Source organism: Pongo pygmaeus, chromosome X (genome assembly GCF_028885625.2).
Source record: "Pongo pygmaeus isolate AG05252 chromosome X, NHGRI_mPonPyg2-v2.0_pri, whole genome shotgun sequence".
NCBI lineage: Eukaryota > Metazoa > Chordata > Mammalia > Primates > Hominidae > Pongo > Pongo pygmaeus.
In genome coordinates, this window is record NC_072396.2 from 54,875,771 (window position 1) to 54,892,654 (window position 16,884).

The 16,884-nt window shown below is 41.1% G+C and overlaps 1 protein-coding gene across 8 annotated transcripts in view; it reads right to left on the reverse strand.

Annotated features, from left to right (window-relative positions):
- The window catches only part of WNK3 (WNK lysine deficient protein kinase 3), a 175,897-nt gene that overhangs the window by 125,070 nt on the left and 33,943 nt on the right, over positions 1-16,884 (reverse strand). For all 8 annotated transcript variants that reach the window (XM_054471276.2, XM_063660252.1, XM_063660249.1 and 5 more), the window contains one exon: positions 731-903. In XM_054471276.2, coding sequence (XP_054327251.1) covers positions 731-903 — 173 coding nt within the window. The remainder of the gene's footprint in view (positions 1-730; positions 904-16,884) is intronic.

The window sequence follows — 16,884 nt, forward strand, 5'->3', positions numbered from 1 at the left end:
AAAAAAAAATTAGCCAGGCATGTTGCTGCATGCTTGTGGTTCCAGCTACTCAGGAGGCTGAGGTGGGAGGGTCACTTGAGACCAAGGAGGTCGAAGCTGCAGTTAGCCATGATCATGTCACTGCACCACTCCAGTCTGGGTGACAGAGTGAGACCCTGTCCCAAAAAATAATAAAATAAAATAAAATAAAACTGTATTCTCTATAACGATTTTTAATTCTAAAATTCTACAATATCCCACAAACATTAACTTCTCAGTACTGTATTTTTTTAACAAACTTCATTAACATCTCAATTTTTAAACCTAACTTAAAACAGTCACTAGATTCGAATCTACAAATTCTTTTTTTTTTTTTTTTTGAGACAGGATCTGGCTTTGTCAACCAGGCTGGAATACAGTGGCACGATCATGGCTCACTGCAACCTCCACCTCCCAGGCTGAAGCCATCCTCCAACCTCAGCCTCCTGAGTAGCTGGGACTACAGGTGTGCGCTGCCACATCTGGTTAATTTTTGTATTTTTTTGGTAGAGACAAGGTTTCACCATGTTGCCCAGGCTAGTCTTGAGATCCACCCTCCTCAGTCTCCCAAAGTGCTGGGATTACAGGTGTAGCCACTGCGCCTGGCCAGATTCTAAAAATTCTTTGAGTAGTTTTATTTTATAAAAATTGTTATGACTCCAGAAAATTATTTCCAAATAAAACTACATTGGCACTATCAGGGTCAACTTACGTCTTTAAGGTCCCAGATGTCATTAGTTCAGTCACTAATACAATACATTTCTTTCCTTTTAATATAGATTCCCAGGAATCATAAAATCGAACTATATTGGGGTGCTGGAGACCCTTCAACATCTCTGCTTCTTCCTTGAATCTTTGCTGCTCAGCTTTGGTTAACTTTCGGTCCTGAAAAGGAATAACAAGTTCCAAAATAAAGTCATGAAAATTCTCATGCACTTTTCTAATACCACTCAACTGAATGCTTTATTGCATTTATGCATGGATGTGTATATTTATTTATTTTTGCCTGTCAATGCTTTTCTCAAGACTTGTATCGTCACAGATATCCTTTATTAGTTACTGTGACTCCTCCAACATGGCAATGCAGCAACTGTTATATTTCATAAGTACATTATAAACCCACCTGGGTAATAAATCAGTATCTTGAAAAACAGTATCTCAAAATGAATTGAGAAAAAGCAATAAAGCAGATAGGAAAGTTTCCCTAAGAAATCCCTGAGTTTCCATATCTAAAACATCTGTAATGTCAGAACAAGAACAATAAAAATGTTAAACATCTAGACATTTAATCTAATTAAATTTCTGAATTGCCAAAATAAAAGTGCTCTAGGTTTCCATACAGAAATATTAGGTTATGAACCAGTGAGACATTCAAATAGGCATTGGACCTCTAATCTGCTACATTAACTGCTAGAAGTCAAAGGAACAATTTTACAGAATTCTGAGGGAGAACTATGGCCCTAAAATTCTGATCCCAGACAAGCTATCCATCAAGTTTAAAAGTGAAAAAATCCTACATTTCAAGACAACAGGGACACAGACAGTACACCACCCCATACACCATCTCTGACCATATTACTCGAAGAACTTCAATAAAAACGTGGCCACAAAAAGTTAGAAAAGGAAGGTATGGGCTGGGCACGGTGGCTCACACCTATAATCCTAGCACTTTGGGAGGCTGAGGTGGGAGGAGCACCTGAGCCCAGTTCGAGACCAGCATGGCTAACATAGTGAGACCCCCGTCTCTACAAAAAAAAATAATAAAAACAACAGCTGGGTGTGGTGGTGCATGTTTATAGTCCACAACTACTCGAGACGGTAAGGTGGGAGGATTGCTTGAACCTGGGAGGCAGAGGCTGCAGTGAGCCAAGATCATGCCACTGCACTCCAACCTTGGTGATGGAGTGAGACCCTGTCTCAAAAAAATTAAATTAAAAAAATAAAATGTTGGAAAAATTTTGTTATCAAAGTTGTACATGACATTATCTTCTAATTTATTTTATTCTCTTTCATAGCACGCTATGTTTTATTTCTCATCCCTTTTTTTCTAGACGGAGTCTCGCTCTGTCGCCCAGGCTGGAGTGCAGTGGTGCGATCTCAGCTTACTGCAACCTTTGCTTCCCAGGGTCAAGTGATTCTCCTGCCTCAGCCTCTTGAGTAGCTGGGATTACAGGTGCCCACCACCACGCCCAGATAATTTCTATATTTTTAGTAGAGATGGGGTTTCACCATGTTGACCAGGCTGGTCTTGAACTCTTGACCTGAAGTGATCCACCTGCCTCCGCCTCCCAAAGTGCTGGGATTACAGGAGTGAGCTATTGCGCCTGGCCTTCTCATTACTTTCCTTGTGTATTTCTGCCCTATTTTCTTCATCAGGTACATTAATCATTTTTCAGAAAGCCCAAAATAATAAAATCTATTTATCCTATTTTTATGTATATAAATTTTAAATTAATTTCAGTTTTTCTGAATTCCCTCTTCCTTTCTTTTGCTGTTATTTTCCTAATTTCTTAACATGAGTACTAAATTCCTTTAGTTATTGTTCATTAATAATGAAGATATTTTAGTCTACAAATTTTCTAACAGGTACAACTTTTGCAATGACCCACAGGTTTTGTTGTAATGTCTTCTCTTTTTCATTGCTTTCTAGTCTATAATCTCAGTTTTTTTCTCTTTGATTCAAAATTTACCTAGGAATGTGATTTCTGCTCTCTAATTAGTTAAGAATCTTTTGGTTATTTATTTCATTATTTATTTCCAATCTTATTGAGTAATGCAAGTACAAAATCTCTCTGCTTTAACTTAAGGGCTTTTGGGGGCCACATATAACAATGTATATTTCTTGTTTGAAGGATATAAAGTTCTATACATCCATCGAATAAAGTTTGTGGATTGTGGATTATATTATTCAACTCCTCTGTAATTTTTTTTTTTTTGAGATGGAGTTTTGCTCTTGTTGCCCAGGCTGGAGTGCAATGGCGCGATCTTGGCTCACGGCAACCTCCGTCTCCTGGGTTCAAGCAATTCTCCTGCCTCAGCCTCCCAAGTAGCTGTGATTACAGGCATGTGCCACCACCCCGGCTAATTTTGTATTTTTAGTAGAGATGGGGTTTCTCCATGTTGGTCAGGCTGATCTTGAACTCTCAACCTCAGGTGATCCACCTGCCTCGGCCTCCCAAAGTGCTGGGATTACAAGCATTGAGCCACCGCACCCGGCACAACTCCTCTGTATTTACTCACTTTTTGTGTACTAGATCTCTCCTATGCTGAAAGAAATGTACATGAAATTTCCCACTACAAATACATGTTTGTCTTTTTGAAAATGCTATTAGAGGTTATTCAGCCAAAATATTTTCGGTGTCTACAAGTTTTTGATACATCTTCGTAAACTATTAAGTATATAATTTCATAATATCCTGTCTAATGTTTTAACCTTGTTTTCCTCCTTTTTTGATGTACATTAACATTGCCACTTTGGGGCCAGGTGTGGTGGCTCACACCTGTAATCCCAGCACTTTGGGAGGCCAAGGCGGGCAGATCGCCTGAGGTCAGGAGCTGGAGGCCAGCCTAGTGGACATGGTGAAACCCTGTCTCTAATAAAAACACAAAAAATTAGCCAGGTGTGGCGGCACGTGCGTGTAATCTCAGCTACTTGGGAGGCTGAGACATGAGAATCGCTTGAGCCCAAGAGGCAGAGGTTGCAGTGATCCAAGACCATGCCACTGCACTCCAGCCTGGGCAACAGAGTGAGACTCTGTCTCAAAAAAAAAACAAAACAAAAAACAAAAAACATTGCCACTCTTGCTTTCTCTTTGCTTGTTTACATCTTTACCTTTTCTTTATCACTGCTTTAAGTATGATTTTAGTAAACAACACATGTGAGTTTTGTCTTTTAACTCTACCTGACAATCTGAGTTTCTTATTAAGTAAATGCAACATGTCCACATTTTGTATAGCAAATAATATACTTAATTTTACTCCTTCAATCTTATTTTATGTTCCTTATTTATTTTACTTTGTTGTTTTCTATTATTAACTAAGAGATGTATCAGGCCAGGCACAGTGGCTCACATCTGTAATCCCAACAATTTGGGAGGTCAAGGTGGGTGCATTGCTTAGGCTTAGGAGTTTAAGACCAGCCTGAGCAACATGACAAAACCCTGTCTCTACAAAAAATACAAAAATTAGCCGGACATAGTGGTGTATGTCTGTAGTCCCAGCTACTTAGGGGGCTGAGGCTGGAGGATCGCTTGAACCCGGGAGGTCGAGACTGTAGTGAGCCATGTTTGCGCCACCCTGCACTCTAGCCTGAGTGACAAAGTGAGACGCTGTCTCAAAAAACAAAGAGATATATATTTTTCCTTTTTTACTAGTGGATAGCCTCCCTCTCCAGACACTCAAGATCAAACATATTTATCTGTTTTAAGAAAGTAACTCATCTACTCATTCTCCCTACTTCACCTAGCCCCCATTCACCAAAAATAAATAAATAATCTAAAATACTAATACTTCCCCCCTTTCTATCATGCCACATAGACAACACATGTAGAAGACTTAATCACTGGTCAGGCACGATGGCTCATGCCTGTAATACCAGTACTTTGGGAGGCTGAGGAGGGTGAATCGTTCGAGCTCAGGAGTTCGAAATCAGCCTGGACAACAGGGCAAAACCTTGTCTCTACTAAAAATAAAAAAAAATTAGCTGAGCATGGAGGCACGTCCCAATAGCTGTAGTCCTAGCTACTTGGGAGGCTGAGGCGGGAGGATCACTTGAGCCTGGGAGGTGGAGATTGCAGTGAGCCAAGATTCTGCTACTGCACTCCAGCCTGGGCAACAGAGGGAGACCTTGTCTCAAAAAAAAAAAAAAAAAGACTTAATCACCCCTACACTGTCCACTCCTATATGATTGCCCCTCCCCCTCACACACTTCTGTTCTAGCTGTAGAGTCTTTACTTAGCACTTTTATCAAACATTCCATTCATTCAATGTCAACATATGTTAGTTACATATATCTAGCTTCATCTTTTCAACTATTACATAGTTTTCTGCATTATGGTCCATGAATATCTTTTTCACCCTGGGAGATGATATCTTAGCTGATTAGAGATTCTTGGATGGTGTAGCCTTTTCCCCTTAATGGTCTACCATCTTTTAGCTTCTAGCATTGAAGATAAGAAGAAAGGTGCATGTAAGATTCTTTTTTCTTGGTTAGTCTAGTTATTTACAAGATTTTACCTAGATATCTACTTTTAGATACTACTTCTTCTTGACTATCGAGACTACTAATTCAAGTCAGAAAAGTGATTATTTTCCCCTCATATTCAATCCTCCTCTCCTGAGTCCTTGATTTACTCAGGAGAGCCCTGGGGTACCTTATGTAGTCCCATGAGTGATGGAGCTATAGCAGTCTCTCCCCTGAGAGCTGCTCTGTAACAACTAACATCTTGTTAGACATCGAGGAAGCGTGTTTGCTCCTTATTCTCCTAGAATGCAAAAGCTAACTCTCTCTCCTACTCTGTAGACTAAAAATGACCCCGTCTACCCTCTAGACCCTCAAGACTAAAAGACTGGTCAGCCCACTAGTCTTTTAGCTCTGCTCACACTTTTGAGGGGGCATAACTATACAAAGAGATCAGCAGATCTTCCCCTGTACTATAGACGGAATGTTTGTGTCCTCTCTCCTCCGCCAAAATTTGTAAGTTAAAACCTCAACCCCAATGTGACTGTATTTGGAGACAGGGCCTTTACGTCATAAGGGTGGGTCCTTGATCCAATAGGATTAGTATCCTTATAAAAAGAGATAACAGAGGCCGGGTGCAGTGGCTCACGCCCGTAACCCCAGCACTTTGGGAGGCCAAGGTGAGTGGATCACCTGAGGTCAGGAGCTCAAGACCAGCCTGTCCAACATGGTGGAACCCCGTCTCTACTAAAAATATACAGAAGTAGCCAGGTGTGGTGGTGGGCACCTGTAATCCCAGCTACTCGGGAGGCTGAGGCAGGAGAATCGCTTGAACCCAGGAGGTGGAGGTTGCAGTGAGCTGATATCATGCCACCGCACTCCAGCCTGGGCAATAGAGCGAGACTCCATCTCAAAAAAAAAAAAAAAAAAGACAAGAAGACAAGAGAAAGCTCACTCCCAACTCTCCTCACCAAGCCAGGAAGAGAGCCCTCACCAGAAACCCACCAAGCTAGAACTTGATCTGGAACTTATAATCTCTACAACTTTGAGAAAAGATGCTCAACATCATTAGTTGTCAGGGTAATGCAAATCAAAACCACAATAAAATACCACTTCACACCCATTAGGATGGCTATTATCTAAGTAAATAAATATATAAATAAATAAATAAGAAGTATTGGCAAGGATATGGAGAAACCTTGTACATTGCTGGGAAATGTAAAATGGTATGTTCATTGTGGAAAGCAACATGATGGTTCCTCACCATATTAAACATAGAATTACCATATGCTCCAGCAATTCTACTTTTAGGTATTCTAGGTATATACCCAAAAGAATTGAAAGCAGAGACACAAACAGACATTTGTAGAACCATGTTCATAGCAGCATTACTCACAATAGCCAAAACGTAGAAACAACTCAAACGCCCACCAACAGATGAATAAACAAAATATGGTACATACATACAGTGGAATACTGTTTAGCCTTAAAGAGAAATGAAATTCTGATACATGCTACAAAACATGGATGAATCTTTTATTTATTTTTTTTTTCTGAGACGGAATCTTGCTCTATCACCCAGTCTGGAGTGCAGAGGCACAATCTCGGCTCACTGCAACCTCCGCCTGCCAGGTTCAAGCAATTCTCCTGCCTCAGCCTCCTGAGTAGCTAGGATTACAGGCACATGCCACCATGCCCGGCTAATTTTTGTATTCTTAGTAGAGACGGGATTTCACCATGTTGGCCAGGCTGGTCTCGAACTCTTGACCTTGTGATCTGCCCACCTCGGCCTCCCAAAGTGCTGGGATTACAGGTGTGAGCCACCGCACCCAGCCAACATGGATGAATTTTGAAAACGTTATGGTAAGTGAAATAAACGAGACAGGAAAGACAAACATTGCTTGATTCCACTTATATGAGGTACCTACAATAGGCATATTCATAGAGACAGAAAGTAGAATAGTAGTTAACAGGAGCTAGGCAGAGTGGGGAATGGGAAGTTAAATGGTTTTTTGTTTTTTTGAGACGGAGTCTCGCTCTGTCGCCCAGGCTGGAGTGCAGTGGCGCGATCTCGGCTCACTGCAAGCTCCACCTCCCGGGTTCACGCCATTCTCCTGCCTCAGCCTCCCGAGTAGCTGGGACTACAGGCGCCTGCCACAAGGCCCGGCTAATTTTTTTTTTGTATTTTTTAGTGGAGACGGGGTTTCACCATGTTAGCCAGAATGGTCTTGATCTCCTGACCTCGTGATCCGCCCGCCTCGGCTTCCCAAATTGCTGGGATTACAGGCATGAGCCACCGCGCCTGGCCGGCTGGTGTTTAATTTCATTTGGACAAATTTGTCAAGAGAGTGAAAAAGACACCTCAAAGTCAGCATGAAGAGTCTCTGCTCAATCCTTTGAGAATAATTATCAACAAGTCCCTCTTCTCAACATTAAAACCAAAAATGTTTGAAGAAATACTGGCCAAAAATTTTCAAAATCTGTTGAACATTACAAAACCACCGATCTTTTTCTGAGCCCCTGTGAGTTCAAGCGTTGGGACTTGGGCTAACCCTCTATCCTAGGTTCCCATATCAAGTTGAAAAATTAATAAGTTAAAGGAATAGCCGGGTGCCGTGGCTCACGCCTGTAATCCCAGCACTTTGGGAGGCCGAGGCACGCGGATCACGAGGTTAGGAGATCAAGACCGTCCTGGCTAACACGGCGAAACCCCGTCTCTACTAAAAATACAAAAAATTAGCCGGGCGCGGTGGCGGGCACCTGTAGTCCCAGCTACTCGGGAGGCTGAGGCAGGAGAATGGCCTAAACCCGGGAGGCAGAGCTTGCGGTGAGCCGAGATCGCACCACTGCACTCCAGCCTGGGCAACAGAGCGAGACTCTGTCTCAAAAAAAAATAATAATAATAATGTTTAAGGAATAAATGAACCTTATTATTTTCCAAATATTCAACAATATTTGCTGAGGTCCATAGGATAAATAACAGTTCTTTTTTTTTTTTGGAGGCAGAGTCTCACTCTGTCGCCCAGGCTGGAGTGCAGTGGCGTGATTTCAGTTCACTGTAACCTCCGCCTCCTGGGTTCAAGTGATTCTCCTGCCTCAGCCTCCTGAGTAGCTGGGATTACAGGCGCATGCAACCACGCCTGGCTAATTTTGTATTTTTAGTAGAGACAGGGTTTCATCATGTTAGCCAGGCTGGTCTGGAACTCCCGACCTCAGGTGATCAGCCCACCTCGGCCCTCCTGAAATGCTGGGATTACAGGACTGAGCCACTGCGGCTGGCAAAATAACAATTCTTGAAAGTAGAATGCTTTCAAGTGTAAGGCTTACTTGTGAAGGGAGCTTCTGTAACCAATAGGTTATATTATTGTTTCCAACAAGAAGTCTGCTATCATCCTTATTGTTCTTCTATACAGAAAGTGTCTTTTTTCACAAACTGCTTTCAAATTTTTCTCTTTATCATTGATTTTAAGCAATTTGATTATGCCATGCTGTTATATGTAAAATGTTTATTTAGAAACAGAATGTTTGTTCCCTGGTGCTGCAAAGAGATAGCAATTGAACATAAATTTAATTTTCTTAGCAAGGCAATTTTTACTTAGCAAGGCAAAATTTTAAACAAATTTGAAAAAATTTCAGCCATTAGTTCTTTAAATAATTTTATGATCCCTTCTATATTTCTGGGACCCTAATCACATGTATATTAGGCCCCATGAAGTTGTCTCACAGCTCACTGATGCTCTGTTTATTTTTTTCAGCCTTTCTTCACTTTTTCAGTGTTTCACTTTCGATAGTTTCTATTACTAGGTCTTCAAGTTCACTAATATTTTTTACTGCAACATATACTTTTCTGTTAATTTCCTCAGTATATTTTTCATCTCAGACAATTAATTTTTCATCTCTAGAAGTTCCATTTGGGTCTTTAAAAAATATATTACATGTTTCTACTTTAACATGCTCACTCTTCAGCCAGGCATGGTGGCTCACAACTCTAATCCCAGAACTTTGGGAGGCTGAGGTGGGCGGATCACCTGACATTAGGGGTTTGAGACCAGCCTGGCTAATATGGTGAAACCCTGTCTCTACTAAAAATAGAAAAATTAGCTGGGCATGGTGGCGGGCACCTGTTAATCCCAGCTACTGGGGAGGCTGAGACGGGAGGATCACTTGAACTCCAGAGGTGGAGGTTGCAGTAAGCCGACATCATGCCATTGTACTCCAGCCTGAGTGATAGAGTAAGACTCCATCTCAAAAAAAAAAAAAAAAAAAAAAAAGCTCACTACTCTTCTACTTTTCTTCTTTTTTTTTTTTGAGATGGAGTCTCGCTCTGTCACCCAGGCTGGAGTGCGGTGGCGTGATCTCAGCTCACTGCAAGCTCCGCCTCCCGGGTTCACGCCATTCTCCTGCCTCAGCCTCCCGAGTAGCTGGGACTACAGGCGCCGCCACCACGCCTGGCTAATTTTTTTTGTATTTTTAGTAGAGATGGAGTTTCACCGTGTTAGCCAGGATGGTCTTGATCTGCTGACCTCGCGATCCGCCCACCTCGGCCTTCCAAAGTGCTGGGATTACAGGCGTGGGCCACCGCGCCCAGCCAGGGGAAGTTAAATTGTTTAATGAGTACAGAGTTTCTATTTGGAATGATAAAAAAGTACTGGAGATGGACAGTGCTGAGGGATGTACAATGATGTAAATATACTTAATGCCACTGAAAAATTGCACACTTAAAAATGGTTAAGATGGCTGGGCGCAGTGGCTCACGCCTGTAATCCCAGCACTTTGGGAGGCCAAGGCAGGCGGATAACTTGAGGCCAGGAGTTCGAGACCAGCCTGGCCAACATGGTGAAACCCGATTCTCTACTAAAAATACAAAAATTAGCCGGGTGTGGTGGCACGCGCCTGTGATCCCAGCAACTCGGCAGGCTGAGGCATGAGAACTGCTTGAACCCAGGAGGCAGGGGTTGCAGTGAGCTGATATCACGCCACTTCACTCCAGCCTGGACAACAGAGTGAGACTCTGTCTCAAAAAAAAAAAAAAAAAAGGTTGAGATGGTAACTCTTATGTTATATATTAGACATTCTGCCACAATAAAAAATATTTTTTAGAAAGTTAAGGAAGTCAGCTGGGCACAGTGGTTCACATCTGTAATCCCATTACTTAGGGAGGCTAGGAAGGAGTTCAAGACCAGCTTGGGCAACAAAACAAGACCCCAACTCTACAAAATAGCTGGACATGGAGGCATGCACTTGTAGTCCTAGCTACTTGGGAGGCTGAGGCAGGAGGATCACTTGAGCCCAGGCGTTCAAGGCTGCAGCAAACTATGGTCACGCCACTGCACTCCAGCCTAGGCAAGAGAGCAAGACCCTGTCTTGAAAAAAAAATAAGGAACTCAGAGAACAAAAGCAAGGAAACAAGTAGAGTCTTTATGCTTTACTATCTGGCCTAATAAGTCTTTTCTCTTTTTTTTGAGATGGAGTCTTGCTCTGTCACCCAGGCTGGAGTGAGCGGTGTGATTTCGGTTCACTGCAACCTCCACTTCCCGGGTTCAAGCGATTCTCGTGCCTCAGCCTCCCCCAGTAGCTGGGATTACAGGTGCCCGCCATCACACCTGACTAATTTTTTTATTTTTAGTAGAGACGGGGTTTCGCCATGTTGGCCAGGCTGGTTTTGAACTCCTGACCTCAGGCAATCTGCCCACCTCAGCCTCCCAAAGTGCTGGGATTACAGGTGTGAGCCACTGCACCCAGCCCAACCTGACTAATAAGTCTTAAGTGCCCCTATAATTGGCTAGAAGTCCTCTACTCATGATAGACAGCAGATCTACTCTGAAGAATAATCAGTAATTCTTTTTTGAGACAGGGTGTCACTCTGTCACCCAGGCTGGAGTGCAGTGGCGCGATCTCAGCTCACTGCAACTTCCACCTCCCAGGTTCAAGCGATCCTCCCACCTCAGCCTACCAAGTACCTGGGACTACAGGCATGTGCCACCACACCCAGCTGATATTTGTATTTTTTGTAAAGATGGGATTTCGCCATGTTGCCCAGGCTGGTCTCAAACTCCTGAGCTCAAGTGATCTGCCTGCCTCAGCCTCCCAAAGTGCTAGGATTATAGGCATGAGTCACCATACCTGGCCAGAATAATGAATAAATTCTGATGCCTTCTGATTAAATTAGTAGAATGCCAAGTCTTTCATGTACCAGACTAAACTACCCTACTTCATCCTTTGATTCTACAGATTGAAAGTAGTCAGCATTAGGAATAAACAACTTTACAAAATTACAACTGTTTTCCCAGATATACTGCTGGAGGTGAAGTCTACTAAAAATGTAGAGCCAAGATCTTCAAAACTCCACTTCAAATTTAGCAAGGGGAAAGTAAACCTGTTAAAGTAGCACCAAAATCCAGAGGAAAATACTTAGAGTAGAGCTTTCAGCTACCACAGTAACATCGTTTAAACACACACACCCCTACATGCATTATTGTATTAATGACAACCACTTTGGTAGAGAAACTTTCACACATCATCAGTGAGAATTCTTACACAAGAAAGGAATGATGAGCCACAAAAGACAAACCAGAGAACAGCACTAGCTAATGAAGCTGACATAGTCAAATGCTGGGAAAATTCTGATCTACGAAAATGATCCCTAAATCTTGCTGTCTCAAGGTAAGGACACCAAGAAGAAAGCATCAAATATCAATTTCATATCAAATATCAGTGTTATAAATGTTCATTTATATAGCTGATAAATAGGAGTCAAATACAAATTTATCAAATAGATTTCAACTACTCCACACTACTTTAAAAAGAAATATTATCCTTTTATAAATGTTAACTAAACATTAAATCTATTATAACATATGGAATGCTAAAAGGGTACACAAAACCTTTCCTGAGACATGGCACAATACCAGTATGACCAACCTGCATATATATTTATTCAAGATAAGAAGGATTTCATTTCCAAAAAGTAAACTATGTCCTTATCAGCTATGTCTCTTAATGCAAACACCAACAATGATCTACAGAACCAAGTCAGAGGCTACATGGATCTGTTTCTGCAAATGTGAAAGGAGAAATCATTAACAATGATATAAAAGCTATATTATAAAATAACCTAATCAAGTAAGGATGAATATTACAAAGGCTTCAAAATGATGCTTAGCTTATAAAGCACTCTATCAATGAATTTTTTTTTCTTTTTAGAGAGACAGGGTCTCACTCTGTGTTGCCCAGGCTGGAGTGCAGTGGCACGATCATAGTTCACTGCAGCCTTGAACTCCTGGGCTCACATGATCCTCTTGCCTCAGTCTCCCAAATACCCAAGACACTACTGGGACATGCCACTATGCCTATGCTCAGCTTTTTTTTTTTTCTTTTTCTTTTTGTGGAGATGAGGCCTTGCTATGTTGACCAGGCTGGTCTTGAATTCCTATCCTCAAGCTATTCTCCTGCCTCAGCTTGAATATTCTTGATAAACATGAGGTTGCTCAGTATTTTAACACCACCATTTATTGAACACTAAAATGTCTCACATGCTTTACAAGTAATCTCTCTAATCGTCAATGTTTTCTTTTCTTTTTTTTTTTTTTTTTTTTTGAGATGGAGTCTTGCTCTGTCACCCAGGCTGGAGTGCAATGGCATGATCTGGGCTCACCACAACCTCCACCTCCCGGGTTCAAGCAATTCTCCTGCCTCAGCCTTCTGAGTAGCTGGGATTACAGGCATGCGCCACCATGCCCCGCTAATTTTTGTATCTTTAGTAGAGGAGGAGTTTCGCCATGTTGGCCAGGCTGTTCTCGAATGTCTGACCTCAGGTGATCCACCCACCTCGGCCTCCAACAGTGCTGGGATTACAGGCGTGAGCTACCACCCCCAGCCAATGTTTTATTTCTTAAACTGGGCAGTAGGTACACAGTTTCCATTATGTTACTCTTTATTCTTTTTGGTACATCCAAAGTATTTATCATATTTTTCTTTAAAAGAAAAGTAAAAAATTAAGGCTCCAGTTAAGCTATCTGGCTTACCCAAGGTACCTAACTGGCACAGGCAACACTGGAACCCCGTATGTTGAATTCTGAATCCGAAGCACTTTCTAGTTCACTACTCTGCCTCTCAGAAACAGCAGTCATAGCAATGAGTGCAGATATCTCATTCACAAACCACTTTCCATGGAGAGATGGTGTAGTACCCCAGAACTCATGCTAAATGAAATTAACAGACACTGAGGATAATGATAATTTGTAAACGGTGACATCAACATATCAATTAAGAAATCACGGTATAATAGTCATAATCTGGCCATATTACCATACTAAAGCTTTGAGACAGCAATGGTATTAATACCTAAAGAAAAGTACTTGGCTGGGCACAGTGGCTCACACCTGTAATCCCAACACTTTGGGAGGCTGAGGCGGGTGGATCACCTGAGGTCAGGAGTTCGAGACCAGCCTGGCCAACATGGCAAAACCCCGTCTCTATTAAAAATACAAAAATTAGCGTGGTGGCACATGCCTATAATCCCAGCTACTCAAGAGGCTGAGGCAGGAAATTCGCTTGACCCGGGAGGCAGAGGTTGCAGTGAGCTGAGATCGCGCCATCGCGCTCCAGCCTGAGTGACAGAGCAAGACTCCATCTCAAAAAAAAAAAAAAAAGAAAGAAAGAAAAAAGAAAAGTGCTCACAAGTGGTAGTCAAGGTAATAAATCAAAAGGCAATAAACCATGCATAGAACCAGGTTCATTTATCTTCCAGAACTGCTGATCAAAGATGTCCTCATCCAATCAGAATGTGAGCATTCGGTTCATTTGGTCAGGCTCTTGCCTTAGCAGGAGGACATACAGGAACATCTAGCTCCTTTGTTCCGACTGTATAAGCACCAAGCCAGCTTCTGATTATAATTTAACTCCCCATGTAACTAGCCTAAAGACTATATAGAACATTTTACCTAACAACTATATTTCTCATTTTAAAATAATAAACTTGTGTCCTAGATTTAGGGGCTGGAGTGAACACAAGTCAGTCTCCCCAACTCCCCAACCTCTGGACATTGACAAAAGGTGAAGGCCAGATACTGAACCATGACAATCTAATCACGAAACTATTCCTCAGGTGCCCTTCAATGACACCATTAACTGACATCCCTTGAGTTTCAGTAGTTCAATGTTAAGAATCTTAAACAGGATCCATTTAAGAAATCATTTGTTCTAAAATGGTTAAAAACATAAAAGAATGATCTGCCCAAGTAACTAGTGAGTGGGAAATTCTTCAATCATCTATGTAAATGTTTTACATAGATATAATTGATGGAATACAAATCCTGACTCTGCTCCATTGGGAAAATTGCTTAATATATCTAATTTCAGTTCCACCATCTGAAAACTAATAATCCTTATCTCATATACCTATTCTAAGGATTAAATAAAATATTCAAATTAAGTACCAGTATAAATGTTCTATTAATGTTAATTTTGATAAATGGAAAATATATGATACCTGCTATTACTAACTATACCAAAGTATCTCAACCATAAATTCTCCCATTGTTGGGTTTCCAGAAACTTAACAGGTATACTGGGGAGAAATCACATAAAACTAACAGGTAACGCCAATTAATAAATGCAGAAGGAATGTGAGAAAAAAATCATTAGAACACTACAGTTATAATGATGACATGCAAGATACACCAACGGATGCTAAAATCAGCGGGCAAAACAGTATATTTGCATAGTCTCAAAGATCTACCCCCAAGATATTTACTAATATACAACAGGAAAAATAGTAACTTTACAGGAGAGAAAGCCTGGCAGATACCACCTTAACCAAGTGATCAAGATTATTATCACCAGTAATACAAAACAACACCATGTACCCCCAGTTATGATGCACTGAGGATGGTGCATCACTTCTGTGGTATTCCTGCCAAAAACGCATAGTCTAAATCTAAGCATGAGAAAACATAAGACAAAGTCAAATTAAGGGGCAATCTAAAAAACAACTAAGGGCCAAGCATAGTGGCTCACACCTGTAATCCCAGCACTTTGGGAGGCCGAGGCAGGAGGAATGCTTGAGGCCAGGAGTTAGAGATCAGCCTCTTCAGCATAGCAAGACCCCATCTCTACCAAAAATAAAAATACAAGATATTAACATAAAGGAAGTCTGGGTGATGGGTATATAGGAACTTTCTATACTCTTTTTGCAACTCTTCTGTGAGTAGAAAATATATCAAAATAAAAAGTTTTTAAAAAAGAAAACTATGTAATAAAGGAGTGGTATCCCTGTTGCCCCCTACTGTCAACCCTACCATTTCCTTTAAACAAACCTATATTAAACAGCCCTTTCATCATTTCACTAACTCCAATTTCTAAGCCTTCTTATAACTGTAAACTCCTTCTACTGTAAGCTTTGTGAAAATGAGGCCTGTGTCTGCTTTTTCTCCCCATTATGTCCCTAGCACTTGGCATGTGTCTGGCACATTGCAGGTACTATTTATTTGTTGAATGAATGAACAAATGGCAGCTATAGTCTATTGTATTCATTTCCTATTGCTACTGTAACAAATTACAACAAACACAGTGGCTTAAAACAGAAATGTATTATCTGCTAGTTGTAGGGATCAAGAAATCCAAACTGAGTCTCTCTAGACTAAAATCAAGGTATCAGGAGGGCCGCATTTCTGCTGAAGGCTCTAGAGAAGAATGTTTCCTTATCTTTTCCAGCTTCTGGAGACTGTCCACATTCGTTGGCTCATTGTCAGCAATTGCATCACTCCAGCCTCTGCTTCCATCATCAGATCTCCTCCTCTGACTATGGCCATTCTGCCTCCCTCTTATAAGGACCCTTGTGATTACACTGGGTCCACCCAGATAATCCAGGGTAATCTTCCAATCCCCAGATCTTTAAGTTAATCGCATCTGCAGAGTCCTTTTTGTAATGTAAGATGACATATTCACAGGTTCCAGGGATTAGGACATGGACATCTTTGGGGGGCTATTTTCAGCTTACCACATGTATCAATTTTTTAAATCTATCAAGCAAATAATTAGCTCAAAACTAACTCACTCAACTAACTGAGGAAATTAATGCTATTTCCCAGACAAAGGCTATCTCCTGCCACTCCCACCCTTTGTCATTTTGTAAAAGCATTTGCCTTTGGTTTATATTTAATAAAGTTCGTGACTAGTTTTTAAACAGAGACGAGAACATGTATATTTAAGCAAGCTCTATCCCTCCTCCCTTCAATGTAATCATGCTTTGTCCATGACTGAATTCTACTTTTAGGGCTGGATCTGATGAAGAGAGTGGGAAATCAAACTGAATCAGACTATTTGGCGTGTGCCTATAATGTAATGAAGCACTTTCTTACACGGCTAAACAGAATCCAGAAACATTTCCAAGAGGGACATAAAAAGATTTGGGGAGCAAAATTAAGTGTCCCAGTACGAATATTGTAAACAACTATATTCAGAAACAGAAATTCTAGCATCTTTTTTTTTAATTACTTTTTCCTTTATTGGAAATTCAACTGTTTTCATATCTAATTCTAATTTCACAATCAAATGTAATAGGGCTAATGTCTCAAAATATAGTTTTCCCCAAAGTATACTTAGATGATGAATGAAAATAAAACAGAAATAAGTTCTTCCACAATTTTGATAGATGCTTCAGGTGTGGAAGTATGGATTTTTAAGCT